The 14,810-nt window shown below is 42.7% G+C and overlaps 1 protein-coding gene across 8 annotated transcripts in view; it reads right to left on the bottom strand.

The window, feature by feature from the left end:
• ncor1 (nuclear receptor corepressor 1) overlaps nt 1-14,810 on the bottom strand; it is a 65,435-nt gene that overhangs the window by 5,994 nt on the left and 44,631 nt on the right. For 3 of the 8 annotated variants that reach the window (XM_085175551.1, XM_085175554.1, XM_085175557.1), the window contains 21 exons: nt 12,219-12,355; nt 12,009-12,102; nt 10,019-10,454; nt 9,780-9,906; nt 9,378-9,495; nt 8,538-8,699; nt 6,458-6,621; nt 6,032-6,146; nt 5,616-5,701; nt 5,346-5,517; nt 5,133-5,261; nt 4,962-5,045; nt 4,633-4,880; nt 4,179-4,488; nt 3,607-3,822; nt 3,209-3,385; nt 2,648-2,797; nt 1,869-2,045; nt 1,590-1,725; nt 873-1,339; nt 45-161 (listed from right to left, as the gene is read on the bottom strand). In XM_085175551.1, the coding sequence (XP_085031677.1) occupies nt 45-161; nt 873-1,339; nt 1,590-1,725; nt 1,869-2,045; nt 2,648-2,797; nt 3,209-3,385; nt 3,607-3,822; nt 4,179-4,488; nt 4,633-4,880; nt 4,962-5,045; nt 5,133-5,261; nt 5,346-5,517; nt 5,616-5,701; nt 6,032-6,146; nt 6,458-6,621; nt 8,538-8,699; nt 9,378-9,495; nt 9,780-9,906; nt 10,019-10,454; nt 12,009-12,102; nt 12,219-12,355 (3,822 nt within the window). The remainder of the gene's footprint in view (nt 1-44; nt 162-872; nt 1,340-1,589; nt 1,726-1,868; nt 2,046-2,647; nt 2,798-3,208; nt 3,386-3,606; nt 3,823-4,178; nt 4,489-4,632; nt 4,881-4,961; nt 5,046-5,132; nt 5,262-5,345; nt 5,518-5,615; nt 5,702-6,031; nt 6,147-6,457; nt 6,622-8,537; nt 8,700-9,377; nt 9,496-9,779; nt 9,907-10,018; nt 10,455-12,008; nt 12,103-12,218; nt 12,356-14,810) is intronic. The other 5 variants (XM_085175552.1, XM_085175553.1, XM_085175558.1 and 2 more) reach the window with 5 other exon arrangements.

Below are 14,810 nucleotides of genomic sequence, written 5' to 3'. Positions count from 1 at the left end.
TTTAAATAAAAAAAGGAATATCCCCAAAGTTAGGATGTTCATACCCGATGCCTGTTGTTGCACATCTTCTGGTTTGTCCTGCTGAGGCTGGACAGGGGAACTAGCTGGACTGATCACCTCAATTGCTCCACCACCAGTGTTGTCATAGCGACTGGATGTCACTGTGGGACAAGTATGGACAAAGAGTTACTGTTGACTGAGGCCAAACTGATAGCAATATTTGGTGAGTTAAAGAAAAAAACAATGAACATTAACTTAACACAAACGTATGTGTCTTTTTGAGTCCTTAAGATTATATGACAATAAGGCTACTTTCAGCTTCTTACTAATCACAAGAGGTTGTTACAGTCGGTAGCGCTGCAAGTTTGTTTGATGCCCTTCCTGAGGTAAACCTAAAGGGGATATGTGTGTCTGGCTGGATTTGAACCAACAACGTTTTGCTTGCGAAGCAAATGTTTTAACCAGTACAGTATGGAGGGGCCTAAGATGCTGTGACAATGATTGCTCTTCTACGCTCTGCTTGACTCTGCTTGGATCTGCTACTTGTGGTGTCTGTAGCATTCCAAACACTTGTTGCCAACAGGGCAGTTGGAAAGTTCCTTCTCATAAACTTTGCAACGCCAACACTGTTGAAGGGCATTTCTCCTATCTCTTTTTAAATTTTAATTTATTGGCTGCAGATACTGATATGTAGGAAAATAGCCAATATTTGCCTACATATCAGCCCTACCAATATATTGGTCAGGCTCTACTACACATGAGATGTACTGTTCTATGTACACCTATCCTTTCATGCAACTGCGGATGTTACGGTATCACAGAGCATTTATGTGAAGCTTGAATAGTTCTCATTTTTAATCCAGTACACTCACAGCTGCTAGATGAATCCGAGCTCTGAGAGCCTCGCTCTCGCGAGTCTTTGTCCGAGGCTATCTGACGCTTGATAATGACATCAATGAAATTGGCGGCTGTCATAGTCGTCTTTCCATGAGTCCGAAGCTCCTCTTCAATGCGGGACTTTGTTTGAGGTCCCTTATCCTTAACCCCTACACCAGTGCTTTCAGAATAAGCTGGATAGGCTTTACTCCCTGGCAGAGACATAGCTCCATACGGTGAATGCAGAGATCGCCTTTCTGTCTCCTGTTGTTGCTGTTCAGACAGGCTGGATGCTCGCCGAGCTGAAGACATATCGTCATCTCGTTCATGTTTGCTCTCCTTCACCTTGACCACGTCCATCTGTGGAGCAGAAGCTGCGGCGTCCACCAAAGCAGCCAGAGCATCAGCTGCAGTACTGTGGCGGGCGGTACTCTGTGGTGCAGATAGAGCTGCTGAAAGAGGCCTAAAAGAGAAAATAAGAACTCGATCACGTCAAAAATATTTGCAGAAACATGTGCTCATGTAAAATATTTTTCCATTCCATTGCATCAAATGAGTCTAACGAGGAGACTTTTTAGCATAAAGAAGTGGCTTACACAGTTATCATGTCATGCTGTTGCCCAAAATGTAATCATGTATAAAAAAAAAAATGCATGCACAAAAAATCTTTAGCAAGCTAGAGGAAAAGAGACCCAGAGTAGCTTTAAGCTTACATCAGAGAGGTGATGACACTCTTTGGCTGGAAGATGCTTGGCCGCTGTGGAACTCCAACATCCTGTGGTCTGTGTGAGGGAGAAGGGGAGTGCAGATAACCTCGACTCCCTGGCCGGACTGGCTGCTCTGGTCCGCCTTGAGGACACACACAAATATTTTACTGTAACAGTGTTTCAAAATAAAAGCCCTAAGAGCACAGGTTCCTATACTGAAGGGACTAAAAACATCCAAATGAGATTTCCAAAACTGTACGAGTTCTAAACTCAAAAATGACTCACCTGCACGCATGTATTCATTGGCTCGCTCTCGTTCTCGCTCTCGCTCTCTTAATTCCCGCTCACGCTCATGTTCCCTCTCCCTCTGCTCCCTTTCCTTTTCCCTTTCCTTCTCCTGCTGCTCCCGATCACGGTCACGCTCCCTCTCCCGTTCTCTCTCATTGGCAACAGCAAGGTGACCTGAAGAGAACAAGGACACCACAGACAAAATGTAAAGACTCGACTCACCTGCTAGAAAAATGCTGGAGCAGACTTCCTTTAGAAATGTTAGCTTTGCTGACAAGTTCTGAAATGGCCAGATGTACCATTTCAGATGAAACCAGGAAACTGTGCTGCTGCTGCTTTAAAGCTGCTTTAAACTCTTAAACTTACCTGGACTGAAAAATAAGAACAACTACAGACCACATAACTCAACTCTTTAAGCTCATCACCAGGTTTTTGGAATCTACATATTAAAACAATCGGTTTAGGCGATAGGATAAAAATAAAAAACAGAGTGCAGGCTATTTATGTTTTGTTTGTTTAGTTTGTTTTTTCCTGTGCAACATAAAACAAAAAACAAAAACAAGGACATCAACTGCTCTGTGCAACGGTCAGGCAGTTTTATGGGAAATCACTCCCAGCATGACTTCAGTAAAACTTAACTTTTGTAACCAGACAAGCACAACTGACCTTTGCCACATCAGGCCAGCACAGAGCTGCACTTTTACAGAAGCGGCGATCGTGGCAAGGAAGATAAAGGGCACATGGGGTGTAGGGATGGGGAAGGGAGGGGTCCTCACCTTGCGACATGGAGGTTGGGTTGAAAGCTCTAGGAGGGAAAGGGGGCTGAGGTCCAGTGAGGTAGGCGATGCGTTCCAAAGTGGGAGTACCTGTTCCCCCAGGGTGAGGCAACAGGATAGTTGGAGGCATCTGGGCTAGATCAATAATCCCTTTTACAGACAGAAGCAAAGGGCCAACGGTGAACAACAAGAACCAATCCATCAATTTCTGAATGTATGAACACCGTATACACTTAGCTGTAACCCATCACCTTCATCTGTTAGTGCTTCCAAATACAAATTGATCAATGAGCAACAGGGCTGCAAAGAGAGTGGAATAGTGGTCAACTTGTAAGAGGCAACCACTCAGCAAATGGAGATTTGCATGACTATACAAAATGTATAAATTGAGCTGTAGCCGAATCATTTGCAGCCCCAATATAAAGAACAAATCAGCAGAATTTGTCTAGGTCATTTGCTTCTGGGCGTCTGGAAAAGGTTGCCACTACTTCACAAGCACACAGTCTGCATACTACTACCCCTCCTGCCCACAGCTGTTAGTCAGCTATCGGAGGGCCATACCTCGAGATCCGGGTGCATAAGGGATAGCAACAGACTGTTCCCGCGGTGACAGTCCTCTGGGCATCTGCTGGGAAGTGATATAATCGTTCAGGATGGTCTGCCGTGTGTTCTCTATGGTGTACAGCTGGTAGTTGTTATGGTAGCCTGTTGGGGATGGCTGCCTGGGGAACATGAATGCTGTAGCAGAGGACAAAACAAAACAAAACAAAAAAGCCCATGAACAGAAGGCTCACTGATACAGATCACCACTGCTGACGTCAGCAGCTGTAAAAGATCCTGGACATGTTATGCTTATGAAATAGAAAGCCTGAGTTGCTTTCATCAGTTTACTCAGAATCAAGGTTTTCATTATTCACATGGTGAAGGTAGAAAGAATGAAAATGCTTTAAACACTATACCAGGATCCAGCACTCTGTGGAAGGCCAGGGCGGGGTCAAGATGTGGAGGCAAATGGCCTCTGTACACTTCAGGCCGGTGATGGGGGTCGAAGGGGCTATGAGAGGCTACAGGGTCACCACCGCTCACTGGGGACTTGGCTGGGACACTGTCTCTCTGCGTCGGTGTCATGGTGCTCTTTCTTTCATGTGAAGCAGACTTTGCAGACCCCATCCCACCTTCAGAAGAGAGAGAGAGAGAGAGAGAGAGAGAGAGAGAGAGAGAGAGAGAGAGAAAGAGAGACGCACACGGCTTATCAAATTAGTTGAAGCAACAACTTAATATCATTTCATTACTTTTCTCAGGAAAAAAAAGAAAGAAAAAAGAAAAGCTTACCCAGTGCCCTCAGCACTGGGTGCACATTGTGTATTAATTACTACTATAGTTTTTCGACAAAATAAGATCATCTGGTAAGGGAAAGATAAATGTCTATTTCAATTCTATCCAACTCCATAATTGTAAGAGTTATAATGTTTATTAATAAATAACTGAGAACCTGATGTTCTACTGTGAATAAAATGATTATGGAATATACCCTCTGAAGCTCGTCCCAGCATAGGTGATCCTCTAGACATGGGGTTGGTACTGTAACTAACAGGGGTCCTGCGAGCATTGGCGTCCTCATACAAGCCTGGGCTAAGCTGGGATTTGCTGGCCTCCTGGTGTGTGGAGCGTAGAACAGAGGTGGTGGAGTTGACCACAGAGGTGTGCCGTACTCCCTTACCCTCGTCGTATTTGGTTCGTTCCATGGCCTCCAGTTGGGGCATGTTGTGTGGCAGCTTAGTGGGACTGGGGATCAGGGACTTGACATTGTGTTTGATGTTGGGCTGGTTCAGATTGTGAATCTGGTAAAGGGTTTTAAAAACAACAGTTTAGTTATCAATTCATCATAAAAATCAGTCGTGTATTTTTGTGGAGTTCATATATTCAATTTTAAAAACATTAAAGTAAATTGTTTAAGAGTGGCTGGAATCACAGCTCTGTCTGACCTGTGACATGGAGCCCTCCAAAACCCTTCTGTCTGGCAAATCAGGAGTCTTGCACATATCCTGTCCAGAATCTTGTCGTGGGATTTCATGAATAGAACGACCCATCTCTTTAATTGTATTGACGCCCTCGTAGGGCTTGCCCTTGCCAATACCCCCTTCGAAGGAGCGAGCAGGCGGGCTCTCCTGCTTTAACTGTTTTCCATATTTCATAGTATCGTCATAAGTCTCTGCGGCAGTTCTTGGTGTCCCTGGAAAGATTTGAAGTTATTTCAGGTTTGCTTATTTTTTCATGTGATTTTGAGTGATGCATCAACTTTACAGTAAGCTACCTTGCATTATGGATCCAGTGATCACCGGTCTTTCCTTAGATTCTCCATGAATGCTTTCTCTGGGCAAAGCTCTGCTAATTAACCCTGAGGGGGAAACAACAGAAACAGGCACCGTGAGCCCCTGACACAGAAAAGACACAGTGTGTATATTCAGTGACACACAAGCAGTACCCTCCAACGGGGCTCCTTCTCTGCCTGTGTGTCCTCTGCCCATGGGTTCCTCCATCATGTTGAAGGTGCGTTTCAGCTCATGGCTTGTTCGGGGGCTGCGGGTGTTTTCCCTGGGGTTCTTGATGGCTACTGGACAATAAAACATATGATAACATGTGTGTGCCAAACAAAGAAAAATTGCTATTTGCAATATCGACAATAAAAGGCACTTACAACTATCATAGGACACGATATGCCCACTTTTGCCTTCATAGATGACGTGACCTTTAGCCAGCTGCTCCCCCCTAGCTTTGTCTGGGCTGCTTGGGTCTTCTGTGGCAAGCCTTGTGATGGTGCCCTTCAGAAGGTCAGCAGCAATGCTCGACTGGGCCAGAGCTGGCGTGCCCTGTTTAAGGGGAGAGCAAAGAAATGTTCTATAAATACAAAAAAAAACCATGAAGTGTAAAAACAAAAAAACAAAGCCTCATTTCATCCATTCATTACCTGAGTGATAGAGCCTCTGAAAGGCAGACCTTCGCCAGCCTTTGCTGGGTTGCCTCTACAATCCTGTATGGATGGAACTGCAGCTCCTAAAGAGTTACAGAGAGAAACAAAATATAACTAGACTATGAGGCTTGAGAAAGTTTTCTACTAACAGGAACTCCAGTTCTCTATTTGCAGAATTCTGTGTGGTACAATAGTAAAACAGACAGACCATGCCATAAAGTAGGTGCGATGCCTCAGATGTCAACTGTGACAAAATTTCTAAAGAGCAACGTCCTTTGATCTGGATGTTTTGCTTTCTGACACTGAAAGCAAAGCATTCATTTTCATGCCATGCTTGGTTTTCCAATGTTTCCAGATCTATATGAACAGAAGAAGTGATAAACAGCTTAGTCACATGAAGCCTGTTATCCTACCAGGCTTATTAAGATCCTGCTGCCGCGGCAGACCCAGAGAGATGGAGCCCACACTGCTCTTAGTTCCCTCTGGCCCATAGATAGCGTGGGATGGCAGGTATGTGCCAGGAGTTCCCTGGAAATTAAATCACAGAACATATTTCAAAGTCAGCTCACTGGGTACACAGAAACAATAAAGCAGTTCATTTTATTAAGATGGGATCAACTGTCCTATTCTACCATCAACAGTGTAGTAGATAAATATAGTAATAGTTTTAAAATTAAAGTGTTGATCCTGTCATGGACAAAAAGATTTATAAAACCTACATATGTTAATCTTACATCAGAGCTCACATAAATTATTAAAGAATCTGATTTCTCCCCAGTGGTGTAAGAGAAGAGCTAGTCTACTGGTAAAGCACAAACATCATACCCCAGGTGCCTCACCTGGGAGATGGAGCCTCCTTGGATGAAGGAAGGCTTGTCTGTGGGCTTGGTAGTTGGAATGAGTGGAGGAGGAGAGGGAATGTTGGGAGGTCGAATGGTTCTGAACGTCATGCGGCCTCCATCTGGTATATTCTGGACCAGCTGAGTAGTTGCAGGGTGAAGGACTGGTGGAAATACAGAAAAGGAAATAAGATAACTGATTAAAACAGCTGGGTATAACATCAAAAAAGCAAACCAGTGCACCCAACATACTGTTTTTTTTAGCTTTATTCCAAATTAAATACTTCATGATAAAATATTAAGCTTTGTTCTGACAACGCTCCACTGAGTGGGGAAGTAAGCAGTGAAGACCTCATTTAACAGCCTGTCTTCAGCCTGTGGTATCTTTGGCCCATGCCCGCTGTCTGCTTGACTGTCTCCTGGGACAGCTGAATAGACAAAATGAATCATAACACACCTCAAACATGCACCCACACAGACCGGGAGTAACCTCCCTGCAGGGAGAGCAGCATGCACTCTGCACTCTATCAAAAATGCAAATGGCAGCGAGAGTTCCTCCAGCGGGCACGGGCGTCATCCTGCTGCTGGCTCATGCAGGGACAAGATAAGAAAACAAGCCACTCTATGACGAATTTATAAGCCTCTGTTGCAGAGAAGGGACTGTGTGTCAGGCATTAACATTCATGCTCAGGAAGTTCAGGAACAACAACTTAATTCGGATGGACATGATTTTATCCTTGCCCCAAATGTCAAACAAGGGGGGAAAAAAAGCAACAGCAGAATTTTCAGAGAAGTTTTTGTATGCATCCTATAAGATGGAAAATGAGGAAGTAAAACATAGCACCTCTTCCCAGCTCTATAAAGTTCTGGCAAATATCTGACAGTCAATCTGCATGTAGTAAATCCAGGATAATCCCCTTATCTGGCTTTGATTTGCTGCCACAACATCATTAAAATGTGAATCTGTTAATCATCATCAACAAACAGACGGTGTATGACCTTCAGTTTGCAGTGATATTCAATTTCAGGATTCATAATTCACTATAACCATATCCTAACTGGACATGTAGCACACCTACAAGGGTGATACAGCAGAAATGCTCTTTGATGACAGCAGTCTAACAGAACATCAGAGTGGACAGGACATGTTTAGGTCATTTATTTGGTTTTACCGTTGGTTAATGAAAATCACTGATAGTTAAAATGATTTCATTTATGAAATTATTATAAAGAAACCTGTAAATATGGTTTAATGTGCTCACTTATGTAAAGCAAATACACAAAATGTCACGGAGATCGGAGGGCAACTATCACTGGAAGTGGGCTCATTTTCTGAGACACAACAAATGGAGCCAAAGAAGTGTTACCTCTGTCTGATCCATTCACAAATAAGCAAATTATAATCCAACCGGTTATAAAATGTTACAAGCAGAGAGGATTACTTTATAACAGAGTGTAAAAAAAAAGAAACGTGACATAGAGAACTTCAGATATGCAGGATATAGATGTTAGCAAAAGCAATGGATGGTCATATCTGGGCAGAGGTTTCTTCATTTCACCTTAACACTGATTGCACACCTCCTGTACATTGCTAAATACTAATGTGTACACATATACCTTTGGACTTGGGAAGATACATCTTGAGTAATACACAAGTGCGCTGTAATACTGTCACATCCCATGACAGGAATAAGAGCTCCACAGCAGTCCTCATCTCCACTCCAAATTTAAAGTGGACCTACCATGCTCACTGCTAGCTCCGTTTTTACTCTTGGACTCTAGTATAGAGTACACCAAATGATTCACAATTCAGAATACTCATTTACCTCATGCAGGGTCTTGGGGGGGGGGGGTCTGAAATTAACCTGTTGCCTCATATACTGACCTCATTCTTTTAACTATTTCAGTTAGTATGTATGCACATTTTTGAAGACAATGTCATATTCCACTACCAGTGGAGTCAAAAAAAATCTATAACACAAATAGAAAAGGGGTGTCAAACAAGGCCTGCCTGTATCAGCAGGGTCATGGGAGGAGGCAAAAAGGGTTGGGAAGCGGAGGTGAAAATGTGTGCTTTTACCTGGTGGCACACTGTAGCAGGAGACATTGGGGGCGTTGGGGTCAGGTGAGGCCTTTCTTAACTCCCTGGGGGAGAGTCTGTAAGGAGAGCCTGGCTGACCGGAGTGGGTCTCCTGGTCCACAGCCAGCATCATGTCATAAGGCATGTACGGTAAGGGTTTACCTGCAGCGTACAGGCATAAGGACAAAGGGAAGATAACCACTATTAAAAGAAAAACCCAGTTCCAGTGTACGCGGAGCTGACCCAGAATGGATGCACATTTTTGACAGCCACACCGCCACCTGGACACGTACCCGCTAAAACCTACTATGTGTAATAAATACTGTGGTTTCAAAGCTCAGTCGTTTATTGACAGCTGCTCTCCTCTTCATGGCACTCACGCTAAAAGGTGCTAAAAGCTTTGCAAAATCAAGCTGTAATACAGTCTGCCCATTGGCTTCACTGCTCTCCCTTCAGAAGGTGCATGGGTGAACTAAATCGACGGTCAGGCAGAAGTGACCTCTGACAGCCTCTAGTCACATGGCATCAAAAAACACAAACCCCAAATCCCCCTCTTCATAAGGTATTTCAAGAGAAGTGTAAATCAAGACTTCTGTTCATATAGTACTAAACGCAGAAGGATTTTTTTTTTTAATCTTGGCTCAGGCTGAAGAACATTACGACAGTCCAGAGCACCCTAAAACATTTCTTTTTATGAAACTACATAAAAATGAATGGGTCCTAAAATATAGGCTATAAATAGTTCACTGTTAGCAGCAGCAGCAGAGAACAATGAGGATAGAGCACTGAGAAGGCAACAGGAAATGTGAGCATTGAACGAGGATAGTTTTACTTTCTTACCATGGTCCTGCCTTTGCTTCTCTTCCTGGTGCGCTGACTCATGCACTGCTTTGATCTGGTGTTGCAACATGGCGTAACCACTGATGGGCACGCCACCAGTGCCAAATGGACCAGGCACCTAAAGTATTAAGAAGGGGGAGAAGTCCATGAGTCCGGAAGCCAGATATGAACTAAGTGAGATAATGAAGCACTGCAGGGAAACAATTCCAGAACACGTTTAATAAACATACAAATATTATTGTTTTCATTCAATAAAAACCTTAATAGAAAACATGTATCCACACACAGTGGAACTGTTTGCCATGTTTTACATAGTGCTTACACTATAGAGGCCTGTAGTTTTTTTGTTGTAGTTTTTTTTTTTTTTTGTCTGAGAATGATCCTTCTGAAAAAGTTACCAACCATGGGTGGTATTGAAGCTGCCCGCTGATGCAGCTGATCGATGTTGAGCTGGGTTTGCTTAGGTGAAGGCACCAACACCGAGCCTGGAGGGTTAAGCAACGAAGGCTTTTCCATGGAGAATATTCTGCTGTGTGAGACAAAATATAGACATTTAAAATAATTTGACAGCATTCTTTTTGGAAAATGCAGTTATTCACACACAACATGAACGCGTGAACAGGGAGCTTATGAAAATTCACCTCTGCCTTTCAGGCTCTGCTTCAACATCCTCATCAGCACTGCAGGTGGCGCTGGAGTCATTATCTGAGTGGAGCCTTTCGCCATGATCTCCCTTTTCGCCTTTCTCCTTGATACCGGGCTCCATCTTCACTTTAACCTCTTCGGGATTCATAACCACATCCAGAGGTTCCGTTTTAGGATGTACTGAGCCTGCAAAGGAAGTCATCCTGGCTTTTTCCTCCTGAGATCCCACCTCGCCCTCTGGGATTTTCTCTTGTTTCACTGTGAATTCGCATGGAGGCTCTGGAGCCTTCCCATTGCTAGTCTGGCCTTTGTCCTGGTCAGCACACTGAGTATCTCCTGCAGCGCCGTCTGCCCTCTTGGAGTCACCGGACTTTGAGGAGTCAGCCTGAGAGGGGGAAGGGGCGCTCTCTGTATCAGAGCTGTTGTCACCTCCTAAGGAAGCACCCAAGGACAAATTAATACATGACAAACAATTAATGAAGTTACTAAAACTCACAGGACTTTTCTAAACTCCTTCTGACAATGAAAATAAATATAGACATCCTAACATAAATCAAAACAAGAACAGAAACTCTAAGATTAATCATATAAAGAAGATGCAATTGGATCGTGGAAATAATACAATTCAATGAATATTCCATGAAACCATTAAAACGTCAGCCATAATACAGCCCCCATGTATTAAGTCAAGAAAGAATGGGGTATTTATATCAAACTCACATAGCATGAAACCCCAGACAGAAAATCTACAACAGGACCTAAACATTCACTTTATCCATTTGAAATGTATTCACACGCATTCACACTTAGGCACACATGTGATTGCCACTTATTGCCAAACACCATATTTTGTTTATTGCTGATAATATTTGCCTGTGCTATGTTCAAGGTCTCACAACCGCAAGCACAACCTTGAAAGATAAAAAGAAATCATAAGCTCAGTTCACACCTAAGTTTAGATAACTGCAATCTATGTGGATGTACAGTATTGCAAACAAAACAGAAAGCTTAAAGTGATAAAAAATAAATTCACATCCAGAAACCACATGTTTAAAACCTGTCTGCTCGTCTCGGTTTGCATATTGTCTAGCTGCAGCTGTTACCATGGTGATGGTAGTCCAGATTTGTAGATCCATTCAATGCATCAAACCAAAAATCAAAGAAGCAGCTTTACAAAATATCCAAATGGTAAATCACGATGTTTATAGTTATGAGTGTTTTATTAATGCCCCTAATGGCCTAATGTGTAACTTTATAAAGTGAGATCTGTGACGTGTAGATCACCAGCAGTATCTGATTTCCATCAGATGTAGATAAAGTCAACATTGTGACGTCGCCGCAGTTATCTTGTAAAGCAGAGTTTGTTTAAATTATATACAAGTCTGTAAAACCATTTTTTAAACTTGGTTTGATGGGGGTTTTTTGCAGAAAAAAACATCAAAAACACTGCTGTTAAAAAAAGAAAAAGAAAAAAATGCCTTCATGCCTTCACCATGTAAACCCAGCAGAGATAAGGATTTCTGGAAGTGAGGGAGGCAGGTAGACAGGCAGGCTTGTTTGCTTGTTGGATCAAACAAGTGGGACCAGCACTTCAGTTCAAAGAGTGGGCTTTCTTCAGTCTTCAAAGCTACAAACTGTTATGCAACAGGCACCTATGTAGTCTGAATTAGTTCACATCTTTAATCTCTTCCTCTACTCATTGCCTTTTTGCATTTGATCTCTTTCCCACTCACTTATTAAAACTACTGTCAGTACAGAGCAAGCCCACCATCAACCCAGAGGAAACACTTAAATGACAAATAGAAGTTTGGATCGAGCTTCACAGATTTCTTCTAACCTCTTTACTTAACATTTGAGATCAAGCACTACGCTTCAAAGCTCATAATCAAGAATCTATCACACGATGAAGACGTGCACTCTTTAACCCAAAAAGAGTTCTTAAGAATGTGTGTGATTGTTGTGTGTTATGTTATCCATCTCTCTGACCTTCACTGTCCTCTGCATTGTCCTCATCATCATCCGGTGATTGCGTGGCTAGACCTTCACCTTGAGACCTATCAGCACGAGCCTTTCGTGTATCCTGGGAACCAAAAACACGTAAACAATAAAATTAATTTAATAAAATCCGTTCATTCATACAGAGTTACAACAGCTTAAAGACAGCCTGCAGCTGAATCCAGATTACAATCAGCTTACCTGCTTATGCTGTTGCAACAGGTTGTCCAAGTTGTGACGTCTCTTGTAATTGAAATAGAAGTTCTTGCACTGTGCCTCGCTTTTGGTGCCCACCATTTTGGCAATAGCTGTCCAGTTTCGCCCATGCTCAACAAGCCCTGGTGCAGGACGGAGAGAGATGATGCAAAATCAAAAATCCAACTTGAATACTTGGTAAAATACAAATTAACAAGGCATTTCATGTTTAATAATACAAACTAATGCCAGACAGGACTTTACAAAATCACGATGGACACTGTATTCAATCGAGTTTGGCTGCAGTAATGTAAAAGGCACTGCAGAAAGGACAAGTTTTAAAAGCCTTATTTAGCGTGAACATGCAGTAATGGTTCTCATGCTGTGTCAGAACCTCCAATGTGGCTCTGGAAGATGATCTCAGTTAAATCTTAACGATATCTTTTAACAAATAAAAGCATCACCACAAAAATTACACTAAACTCTTGGGATCCCCGCTGCTGCGATTTGCTGTTGGTCTTCCCCATCCTGCACTGATTACACAATCAGCTTTAATGGTCCCACTAAACTTTGAAATTATTCTTTCACCCTACAGTCAATTGGAAGACTTCCATTTACCTTTAGAGCAGCTCTTCTCTAAATCCTGTAACCCATGTGACCTCTCTCTCCCGCCCAATCCCACTAAGATGAAGGATACTGGCAGCTTGACAAATCGCTGCACAGCTAAATACAAAACCTCATTAATGTTCCAGTTTAAGAAGGGAATGAGGGCACTGGGACTGATCAGAGTAGCTCTTGTCTTAGTTACTTTTTTTTTTTTTTTTTTGGGGGGGGGGGAAGAGATGTACTTGAATACAGTAAACTCACTCTATTCGATCACCACTTAGCTTATCTGCTTTGATCACTATGACAACTTAATTAGCCAATATTGTTACAGCCCTGGTCATATTTTTCCTGTGCTGCTGTAACTGCTCTGGTACTATATTTAACTAATACTCCTTCCACATAATCACAACTGTGCCAGATGTTTCATAGTATTTCTCAATGCTGTGCACACACAGCATATGTCTTGAGATTAATTTACATTCAGTGGCTCACACGTTCAAAGTAATCATTGACAAATCAAGTTATGGTGCTGTGAGCACAGCAGTAAATCTGAAGGCAGAAACTGGGAAACAATCAAGTGAACTTCTTCTAAAAGCTTATTGAAGAAAGTGTCACTGCTTCTTGTGTTACCAAGACAACATTCAATCCAGTTATATATTCAAAATATCCGTAATACACTTAGCAATAAAAGGCCTTTGTGAGCTTTATAACTTCAATGTGGTAGCTGCTCTGGTCTGACTGATTTTAACACCTCAGATTTCACTGAGGAACTAGGGGTATATGGCCTACCAACAATACATAAGCTTAAACGAAAGTGATTATACCAAATTCTAATTATACTAATATCACATTTTAGTAAAAGGTGTGAAATCATCCAGACAACAATAAAGAACTGCAATGACCCAAATTCTTTCTTCATCTGAGGGGGTGTTCTGATTTGACTACCAAGCTTGGCATGTCTCAGCCTTGTAATAACACCAGGGCTTATTCAGATAAACAAATCAAGTTACTCAGAGGTAAACTGTTCACTGGGCCTGCCTGATCAGCCACATGTGGCAGCATAAAGGTGATTTCCGAACCTGCTATGTTATATGACTTTCCTCCCGTGTAGGGATGGGTACCGGTATCCGGTGCCATGATGGCACCGGTTCTGACATAAACGGTAGTAACCAGACCGAAAAGCAGCGCACATTTCGGTGCTTTATTTCGGTGCTTTTTTTTCCTGAGCTGTGGTACACTTTCTTCTTCCTTACATACATTTATATTGGCGGTTGGCAAACAACTGAAAGGTGCATTACCGCCACCAACTGGTATGGAATGATACACTTTAGATTCTAGCCAATCATTTTACGTTTCCGGATAGTAGGCGGGTCCATGTACGTACGTTCTTTTAGAGCAGAGCTACAGATTAAAAATGCCCAAGGCGAAGCGGTCAAAAGTCTGGCTGTACTTCACAGCAAAATATGCAAACTCAGCAGCCTGCAACAAGTGCTTTAAGCTGATACTGTCAAAGAAGGTAACACCTCAAATCCGATGAAACACCTGGCGACGGATAGCGTTTTTTTTAAAAGCCGAAAAATGCGCCGTATTTGATAGCTTGCTGCAAGACCTCACACCAGCGCATCGACTGCGGGTGGGTTGCCTGTTATCGGACCCGGAGTTAGCAACATCCCCCAAAAACCCGAAGAGGAGAGTCCTGGCCCCTAGCCCTGCCAGTGTAGCAGAAATGATGACGGATGATGATGGCAGCAGCAGCCGTTCTTCTCTGCGTGAGTAGCTTAGTAGGCTAACCACGTTATTAAATTAATGCATGTAAGGTGAACTAGCAAACACCGTCATAGTTACATGCAGCTGTCTTCTTGTTTGATGGCAGATACTCCCTTCACCCTGGCCAAAAAGGCTAAAATGACCAAAGAAAAAGTGGAAAACAGCTAAACATGAGAGGTTTTTGGACAAAGTTTGTGTTTTTTCCATTGATTAAGCACTGCTTCC

Source organism: Neolamprologus multifasciatus, chromosome 10 (assembly GCF_963576455.1).
Source record: "Neolamprologus multifasciatus chromosome 10, fNeoMul1.2, whole genome shotgun sequence".
Taxonomy (NCBI): Eukaryota; Metazoa; Chordata; class Actinopteri; order Cichliformes; family Cichlidae; genus Neolamprologus; species Neolamprologus multifasciatus.
The sequence above is the reverse complement of the archived record's forward strand: the minus strand, read 5'-3'. Positions and strand labels throughout refer to the sequence as shown.